Source organism: Trichoderma aggressivum (assembly GCF_033847375.1).
Source record: "Trichoderma aggressivum f. europaeum strain CBS 100526 chromosome Unknown scaffold_019, whole genome shotgun sequence".
NCBI classification, from domain to species: domain Eukaryota; kingdom Fungi; phylum Ascomycota; class Sordariomycetes; order Hypocreales; family Hypocreaceae; genus Trichoderma; species Trichoderma aggressivum.
In genome coordinates, this window is record NW_026946385.1 from 467141 (window position 1) to 477181 (window position 10041).

General features: G+C 45.7%; 3 protein-coding genes across 3 annotated transcripts; 2 read left to right on the plus strand and 1 right to left on the minus strand.

Annotated features, from left to right (window-relative positions):
* Nucleotides 1–502: 502 nt before the first annotated feature.
* On the plus strand, nucleotides 503–2384 carry Triagg1_5514 (uncharacterized protein; the record flags this gene model as incomplete). The annotated part of the gene is made up of 2 exons (XM_062900037.1): nucleotides 503–888; nucleotides 953–2384. 2 exons carry the CDS (start codon nucleotides 503–505, stop codon nucleotides 2382–2384), a joined length of 1818 nt encoding a protein of 605 aa, XP_062755635.1.
* A 4754-nt stretch (nucleotides 2385–7138) lies between these two features.
* On the plus strand, nucleotides 7139–7630 carry Triagg1_5515 (uncharacterized protein; the record flags this gene model as incomplete). Its single annotated transcript, XM_062900038.1, has 1 exon — nucleotides 7139–7630. The coding sequence occupies one exon, from the start codon at nucleotides 7139–7141 to the stop codon at nucleotides 7628–7630; it is 492 nt and encodes a 163-aa protein (XP_062755636.1).
* Nucleotides 7631–8327: 697 nt separating this feature from the next.
* Triagg1_5516 (CAZyme family GH11) lies at nucleotides 8328–9317 on the minus strand (the record flags this gene model as incomplete). The annotated part of the gene is made up of 2 exons (XM_062900039.1): nucleotides 8328–8913; nucleotides 9022–9317. 2 exons carry the CDS (start codon nucleotides 9315–9317, stop codon nucleotides 8328–8330), a joined length of 882 nt encoding a protein of 293 aa, XP_062755637.1.
* Between the last annotated feature and the right edge of the window lie 724 nt (nucleotides 9318–10041).

Sequence of the window (10041 nt, forward strand, 5' to 3'; positions counted from 1 at the left end):
TAATAGAATGATTCGCTCTTTCTTCCGATCGGTGAAGAAACTGTGGGAGTTGACCTGCCGAATATCCACTTTGATGTCTCCCTTTGTGTTCATTTCTGCCAAGTATTCGTTCACAAATACCTGCTGTACACAGATATGAGACTCAGCAGTGCGGCCCGATATGCACTTCGCCAATTTTAATCCCATTTCTAGTGTATTCATTCGCTATGATCTCTTCTCCACCTTGTGTACCCTCGGAATACATAGTATCCCTGCATATTGAGAGGCCGCCTCGTACATCAAACACGAAACTCTTGTTCATAGGAATAGCCTGAGACCCCACACGAAGCATCACATGTGTTCCGGGAGAGTTTGCCACGCCATGCTTGCGTTTTCTCCATCTGAACAAACCAGCTATAACAAGTCTTGGGAATCTATAAAGAGAGGGTGGAATGCCCTTCCAAAGATTCTTGAGCCCATCCCAACTCATATGTTCCAACCGCTATAAGCCCAGTTTTTTACTATGATGAATACAAAGAAAGTGCTGCTTGCGGGTACTTTCATCTCCGCATCCGCATTTGCATTCTGGCCCGCTGATTCTGTGGCCAGACTTGCTAACCAGCTGCCCCTTGGGTTCGGGGACCACAATGCTGCTACATTTTCCAAGGCTGAGCAATCCCAATTTAAATGCAACTTAGTCGACCCTCTTGATCCTTCGGACGACGGACTCTATAGCTCTCATGATTTGTTTTCAAGCCAAAAAGCGCTTGATACACTTGTTGAGCGTCATCAGCCCCTTGTCCAAATTGATTCAATTTGTTACGACGATCTCGGAGACTTCGACGAGGACGATCGTTGGAAGCCATTTGATGACATTCCGAAAGTGCTAAAGGAGAATTACCCGTTGATGTCAGTCTTATGAATCCCCACTGTGTTTACCTAAACCCTCAAACAAATGCTGAAACTATCGTAGCTATGATAAAGCATGGATAGAAACCATCAACAGATTCGGCCTCGTGTATACAATCGAGGGCTCGGATACCTCTTTGGCACCTATCCTCCTAACAGCCCATCAAGATGTTGTGCCGGTTGAGAATGCAACATTAGCGGATTGGGATCATCCGCCGTTTGATGCTGTTTACGACAAGCACACTGGATATCTCTACGGCCGCGGGGCTTCAGATGATAAATCAGCCATTACAGCGCTCATGACAGCAATGGAATCGCTTCTCTCACAGGAAAACTATGAGCCACGTCGCACAGTTATTTTTGCATTCGGCTTCGACGAAGAGTGCTCAGGCTTTCGTGGTGCAGCGTCTATATCCAAGCATCTTGAAGAGCGTTATGGTAAAGATGGAATCGCCGTCATTCTTGATGAAGGCGGTGCAGGCCTTCAACAAGTCGGCGATGTTCTCTACGCTTTGCCTGCCGTCTACGAGAAAGGATACCTCGATGTGTGGTTCGATCTCGACGTCGTTGGAGGCCACAGTTCGACACCAACTCCACACACTTCTATTGGTATGATGTCAGAAATCGTCGTAGCATTGGAATCAAACCCTTTTGAACCAAAGATTATTCCTAATGGGCCAATCCACGAGGGCCTTATTTGCTTCGCGCGATACTCACCGTACGTTCTACCTGCATTGACCGGGTACATCAATTGGGGCCTGCTTGACAAAGCTGCTAAGCTGTTGGCGCAAATACAGCGAGAGACACAATACTTTATCCAGACATCACAGGCCGTGAATTGGATTTCAGGAGGCCAAAAGATCAACTCATTACCCGAGTTTACTACTCTGGGCGTGAATCATCGTTATGCTCCCCAGGATAGTATTGGCAGCATTCAACACCGCATAATAGGTCTGGTTCAAAGAGTGGTTCACAAGTATAATCTCACTCTACATGCATTTGAGGAAGACGAGGACTACGACGCCTATCTTGATTCCATTGGACAAGCCCGTGCAGGCGGAGGTAACGAGATGAACGCCAACTGGGAGCCTATCTATAACGGAAAACTGGTTCTCGAGGCAAGAAAGAAGTCATATATAACGCCTCAGTCCCCAACAAAGGGAAATGTATGGGATACTTTCGCTGGTACGGTTCGCTACACATATGCCGATCAGGCCAGCATTGTTGTTCCAGCTCCTGGGGCAATGACTGGCAACACCGACACTCGCCACTATCTAGGGAAGTTTTCATGCGTGGATGTAGTATCTTTATGTTGCAATACTAATTCAAGTATTATTATAGATCTATCCAAGAACATTTATAGGTGGAGTCCTGGAAGCCTAAAATCTTTCGGAAACATCCATGGCGTCAACGAAAGGCTCTTGATGAGCGAGCATGTGAATATGGTAAAGTTTTACTATGATTTTATCCGTAACTTCGATCAGGCAGACATCTAGCGTCAATCACCTGATAGATAAGACAGGGGTGCATCAAATCAGAAATACTTTCTTTTAAGAGAAAGCAATGTGGTGCTTGACTGCAACCTATAGCACTATACAGTGTGACAATTTCATAGGTAGATATGTATTCGATAACCCTGGAATTGAAACCCTGATTGCTGTAAAGTGAATCTTATAGCCCTTGTTGTGGATTCTTCGCATACTTGCTGTTTGATCTGAGCTTGGGTCCGTAGAACCAGAACAGTAGAGGCGCAGGACTAAGCACAGCCGCAATACAGCCCAGGAGTGTCATTGTCCAATGGACACCGATGGCCATGTACATTGGGCGCGTAGCCATTACCATTCCGCCTGCAGCCAGGTACCGTACTGATGTAACACTCGCAAGAGCGATAGCTGAATGGTCACCGTAGCTATCTATTATGTATTCATAACTGCTCACATAAAATGCAGTCAAGACAATACCGAACACCAAACAAGCACACAATCCGCACCATATAGTAATTTGGGGGTAGTTGGTCCATCCGAGCCAGAAAAGACACAGGGGCAACATGGGCGATGTAACAATCGCAGGCCACAGTCGAAACTCGGGTTCAACGGTTGCTCCACGCACATGTTCTGTAACTCTGCGGGCCCAGCTGTATAAGCCTGGTGCGCTGAATGTGAAAAGCGTCGACCCTACTGCAATAGAGGCGAAGCAACTACCGGTAAGGCCAGTGGAGAGCCCATATGTGTCTTTGAAGATAAAATCGAATCCCGACAGGGAAGTGAAAAGAAGCGTGTATAAGAGTAGAAGATAGAAACCTAATACCGTTACAATAACTTCTGTTCGGAAAAATGTAATACCAAGTGTGACATTGTGTTTAAGGCGCCCCAGGAAATTTGCTGATGTGGCGTGTTCCGAGGTAAACCTATTGTCGCCGGTCAAACGCCGGTATTCTTTCGCCTTCCAATCCAACAGCAGCGGCAAGTATGTTTCCGGAAGAAACAGAACTGCAATTGAGAAGGCGACACCGGATATGATTAAAGTGATCCAATCGGGCCAATGCCAACCCAATTTAGGACTAGAAACCAGCCAACCACTTGCTACCGGTGCAGTTACAGGGCCTATGTCAAACTCGTCAGCATCATCAACATCTGCAAGTAGCATTATAGAGGGATCATGCCGCTTACCTATTACATTAACCCAAGCTATAACCGGAAAGACAAAAGCTCTCTTTACATCTCTGAACTGATCCCTGACACTCGATCCGTTGATGGACAAGGTAGCGCTGGAGAACAAGCCAACAAAGTAACGGCAGGTAATACGTCCACCAAACGTGGTTGCTTTCGCGGATCCCAAGACGAAGAATAGGTAGCAAAACGTGGCCAGTAAATATACAGGATTTCTGCCCACTGTCTCGGACAATGGTCCCGCAAATGGAGCGCCCATACCAACTCCAAAAAGATACATCGCGGTATCTAAATTCTCAGTTGTCTGACTGACATGAAACGTTGAACTTGCTACTGAATTCTCCATTGATTGGGAAGCGCCTGCCCAGCCTTGGGTAAATATGAGAAATGCCAATATGAATAGATTTTTACATCTTGAAATAAGCGGCCAGTTCTGTGGATTGAGCGTATCTTCAGGTCCACATGTGACTAATAGTTGCCCGTTTGATGAAGCCTTTGGGTCCGAGTTCACATGTTGAAAAGGTTCTCCATCAGGAAGTAAACATCTTTCTCTATGACATGACTGGAGAGGTTGGTTCACCTCTAGGTCGGTGCGTCCATTCGAGAGTAATTGCAATCGCGATTCTTTTTTTTGGTTCAGCTCCCGAAGTATCTCCTCTTTAATTTGACGACGCTGCTTGAGAGACCACATGACGAATATCTCATCTTATAAAACATTCTGACGGTAACACCAAGAGACTGACTATCGCTCATTTATATACGTGATCTGGTGGATGTATGCATCCTGATGCCCAAGTAGCGTCATCTTCTTTACGTCAACTTGACGTCAAAGCTGTCTCTGAGCCTACGGTAGCATCACTGAATGTTGCTAGCCATCATAGTGCTTTAAATTGAATGCAACAAAATATGTGCTCCAGATAAAACCAGAATAAAGGAAGGCACACCTCTAAAACAACTTGTCATATTCTTCAGACAGCCCAAGCAGTTCTTGTCCTCCGTACCATACGTATGAATCAGAGTTGGAACACTGCGAAAAGCAGAGCTCCGCAATTTATCGGTCGCGCCAAGTATAGTGACGCGATATTTATGGGTAAAGACGGGAAGTTTGTCTGGAGCCATTGTGTGGGGGTGGGGGAAGCCTCTCTGCGATCACAGGGGGTCCGCTGAGTTGAAAGGGCAGGATGAGATTTGGAGACATGGGGTAGGTGCTACAACCAAGCTACGACTTGGGGTGTTAAAAAGAATCAACTTTGCGATATATCTATGCGTTAAGTAATTACGAAGGCTTGTAAGGTCACTTTAAAGATATTATTTTCCTTGGCCATTTACATTCATTTGAAATGTCAAAAGTTTATAACTGGAGTGAGCTTCAGCATCACGACAAACCCCAGGACCTATTTATCGTCTATCGAGGTAGCGTGTATGATGTCACGAATTTTCAAAAAGAACATCCGTGAGTGTGTAATCGATCGTTCACGCTAGTTTTTGTAGAGACTGGCAAAGAGCAGCAGGGGTCTTAGGGCGGTAGAGGCAGGATGATTTCTAGGTATAATCACTTCACTCCATGAACTATGTGTCGGCTAACTGTTTCCCCCCACGACCAGGCGTCCACTACTACCTTAGCTGTTGGTATAAGAGTTCGGAAACTGGCATCCGGAGTGCGATTTTCCTCTCTACTGTTGCAATTGCCGGTTCTTTTGGAGGTCTACTGGCGGCGGCCGTTACCAAAATGGACGGAATTGGCGACAAACCAGGCTAGCCTTAGATTTTCATCATTAACGGCCTTGCTACAGTGCTCGTTGATATCTTATGCCCGTGGATGGCCTTTGGTTGGCCTGATACAGCAAAAGTCCAAACTCCCGAAGACCGAATCAGGGTACAACGTCGACTTATCGTGGACAGACAGGGATACACGGCTGATGATTTCAACAAACGTTACATTTACGAGGCGCTTAAAGACTGGGAGACATACGGATACACCTGGAGTTTTATCGGCTGCACAATTCCTCTATATGCATTTTCACTCTTTCTCCGGACCATTATCGCAGCTATGGGTCATTCAGGAACAAGAACACAGCTGCTCACAGTGCCACCATATGTGTGCGCGGCAGTGCTTACGGTAGTCATAGGCTTCTTCGCTAACAAACTGAAGTGGCGAGATTATTGCAATTTAGCCGCCGTCACTATGGGTATCGTTGTATCTGCGTATCTGCTTTATTATTAGGCTCGTCACGACCAAACATTCAGTACGCCGGTACCTTTGTGGGAGCAAAAGGCATCTACCCATCTATCCCAAATACCCTGGTATAAGTATCCAACAATACTGAAAGCTCACTAAAGCGAGCTGTAGTATTAGGTATAGTCGTTGTTTCGGAAATTTAAATAGGATCATGTCGTCAAATATCTACCTACCCACTCAAACACCCAGGTACTGGACTAGCCATGGGGTGGTTTTGGCATCACACATCTTCTTCTTACTTTCAGGATCGGTTTTCATGCACTTTGCTTTAAGAGCTGAGAATTCTCGGCGACATAGGAACATGAGTAACAGTGTGGAGAGTGGACTAACGGAAGAGGAGAAGCGCATCAAAGGTAATAAGCAGCCCGACTTCATATATACTCCATAGGGTTTACGTTAGTCTTTTATTCATCTGTGGGAAGTTTAAGCTAGTTTTCACTTACAGTATTAAAATGTGGTAGACAGCAATATTGTGCAAAATCTATCTTTCAGGCAAGATTTCACCCTTCGGAAACCTAGTACTTATGATGGTCAAAATGTTCAAACTGGTGGAGAGAGCAATTGACAGAGTATCTAGATGGCACTACAGGGGCGAATAAGGTATGTCATATGTAGCCCTAAATAAAGCTTTCATGATCGCTGGATTAACGATTTACGAGCTTGCCGTTGATTCGCAAACAAAGATTGATCAGGCACCATCTGAATTAATATATTAGGAGCTAAATGATGAGTAAACGTGGGGTTTTGAATATACGTTGCTGCCCAAGATTCTGCCAGTGCTTCTCTTGGTATAATGCTATTGTCATACAAATTTACCCAGGGCTTGGTTTCACATCATACTTGCTGTAATGCATCTCGCCTCTAGTGTGTGTTATAAATAACAGTCAAGTTTCATAAAATCTAGTAATAGATTATAGCAGGTTCAAGCACGCGGATTTTGGCAGTGGTGCTAAATATATGTCCGATTAGTAGTGTGCTTCATGCATACGTACGCCACCGGTGATTGATCAAGCTGGCACCGCACAAAGTCGCTGCCGATTATTCAGAAGCAAACATAACATGAATATATGCTCTTAGGCCTCTATTCCATTTGTGGACTCATTGAGCACATGTTAGACATGGTACGGTACTATTCTGACAAGATTGATAACAACGTCAGACATACAACGTCAGACATGCGCTGACATGTCTGACCATGCTTGGAAATGAAAGCAGAGCAATATAAAACCATTATCAGCTCAGTTGTGCAAATATTAATTAACATTTGGTTACACTTTAATTTTGCAGTGATTGGTCTTAATTGTCCAAATTTATTGCACTCAACACACAACAATCTTTTACGATGATTAAAATTGCAACGGTTGTCGGGGCGACTGGTAACCAAGGAGCGGCTGTTATTGATGCCCTGCAGAAACACGGCGGTTACAAAATCCGCGGACTTACACGACGACCAGAAAGCGATACCGCTGCAGCTCTCAAGAAGCAAGGAGCAGAAGTTGTCACGACAGATGTTAACGACCATGCCTCCCTGGCCTCTGCATTTGCCGGATCCCATTTTATCTTCGGCATTACGAATTTCTTCGAGCTTTTCGCAACATCGGAAGATACGGACAAAGCTATGACCATTGAGATACAGCAGGGCAAGAATCTAGCAAATGCTGCGGAGGCGACGCCGACTATGGAGCATTACGTCTGGAGCAATCTTCCAGGAGCAATCGTTGAAAGCGAGGGGAAAATGAAGGTACCTCACTACGATAGCAAGGACATTGTGGCTCAGCATATCCGAACAAAAAAAGATCTGCTGTCTAAGACAACATTTATGCCGATTGGATGATACTCGTTGAACTTTACCCTTCCATTCTTCAGACCAACATTGCTGGAGAGTGCTGGGAAATATGTTCTTGTTGGGAACTTTGACCCTCCAAAGATCAACTACCCAACCATTGGAGACATCAGGAAAAATCTTGTGCCTTTTATTGGAGCCATACTTGATAAATCTCATATGAGGAAAGGGTCAATGGCGATGGCGTCGATTGGGACATTCAACGTGCTCGACATGCTGCAGAAACTTGCACACGCACGCGGTAAGGAGTTGGAATTTATTGAGACTAGCAGTGAAACCCACGTTCTTCCCTCTATGGGCGGAAGAAGGAAGACTTATGATGCAGTATATGCAGGCGTTGGGGGACTAAGCATGGACGGACGCGACGTCTCCAATGGTACTTCCGGATGAGTTGGGCGTTGATACTGGTTCAATTATATCTGTTGATGAGTCACTAGACGCGCTGGAAATATAACTTATGTCCAGCTCATATTTCATATCGGTATGGATGCTATCTAGTTATTGTTTAGTACGATGATCTTCTAAACAATGTGTTATGCCGTTCTCCGCAACCCGCTTCTTTAACCACATCCTACATCCATCCTATTTAATCTTTTTTTTTTCGGTTAAAGATTGCACTTTCAGTTCCCACATGTATTCGACTCTTCTAACCAACCCATATACCAACGGCGTTTGAAGATTCCCTAGCTTACAAGCACTGGGAATAGTACGCGTTTCCGACCTTGCAGGTACCCGAGGAGCAGCACGTAGGGCCTTGCCAGCCGATGCCGCCACATTGGCCGTACAAGGCAGAACAACCGCCACCCGTAGGGCCGGAGCCAGGCGCCGATGAGGTTGAGCTTCCGGGAGGAGGAGGAGGGGTTCCGGAGCCCCCGGTATTGGAGACGGACTGCTGAGCTGACCCACTGCCACTCCAACTCTCAACGGCAATGACCTGGTAGTTCATCGTGCCGAGGTGCAAACCAGCTGCCGCCCACGCATCAAAGTGGTTCTGAATAGTGACAGTACCATTGCTTCGTCCTCCCTGTCGGATAGAGATATACTGATTGAAGGTTGCTGTGCCTATGATGGAAGGTTCGTTGACACGCTGATTCTCCCATATAGCGTAGGTGCCTCCGTCACTGGTGACCGTCCCCTTCTGCGAACCGCCTGTGTTGATTCCAATATTGGTCTCCATAACGTAGTACTCAACAAGTGGGTTCGTGGTCCATCCGTAGACGGAAAGACTGCCAAGACCGCTAGCCACATTGAAAGTCCCCGAATGAGTGATGGGGCTGTCATATTCAACATAATGATATAAGGATTAGCCAGTGAAACAATTTATGATGAATAGTTTAAAAAAAACAGAAGAAACATATATATAGTAATTAGTAGTCACGTACAGGTTGCTGCCGGGGTTCCAGCCAACACCAACGACGAAATCTTGTTGGGTATTCCAATTGAGCGAGAATCCATTAGTCGATGGCGTGAAATTCACCGTTCCGCCGGTGGTGTAATCTTGATTGTAATTTGTGTTGGAGCGGCCGGCTAAGTTACGACGAGAGAGAGGGTGGTCAGGCCCGAGAAAAAAGTTATACTCGCCACGCGTTTCAACTTTCTTCTCGGCTGGCTCCGTAGGAGCGGCAAGGGAAGTCGCAATGACCGAGAGGCCAGCAACGAATCGGGAAAAGGCAACCATGATGGCGAACAGTGAAGCTCCAGTGAAGGGCCAAGTTACTACTGCCGATGAGACGAAGTGAATCACGATATCAGCTCATGAATCTTAAGGGAAGCTTATATACTTATGGCCAATTAGTGGGACACGTACTTCATGACAAACGGAGTGGATGTATTTCCTCTTTCCGTCTTTTTCCAACCATGCTTTGCTGCTTGCTTGCTCATGTGAGAACAATGGTAATTCATCCACTATATCAGCCTGATATCTTCCCATCTCCCTTAATCCGAACAAACTATACTATTCGGAAGAATTCAGGTGGTGAATTAATAGCCTGTGGCGACGAGAACTCCCCTAGCTAACGGGAGATGTATTAAACGGGGTTGGTAAATATCGTCCTTTACAGTTTAGTGAAGTAGTGGAGGAATAGCATATTCGAACCCTAGAAAGGCAAGATGCTTGTGTCCATGCTAGCAGAGGTAAGCAGCCTGGGTTGAAGCGTTTTGTCAATGGATAAAATTTATCCATCAGCTCCAGCTCTGTTAGACCCTTCAAGGGTTACTCACTACACCTAATGGGTGTTTATTCAGGTCATACAATTTACACATGCAGATGGTGGGAACACTGGCAGATTAACCTTCGCGCGGGGTAAATTGGTTTCTGGAATTCCATTTTTGCCGTGGTGATTAAAATGTAACGATAACTCGGACTCCGGCAAGTCAAGTGGGGAGAGATTTCTACGTATATA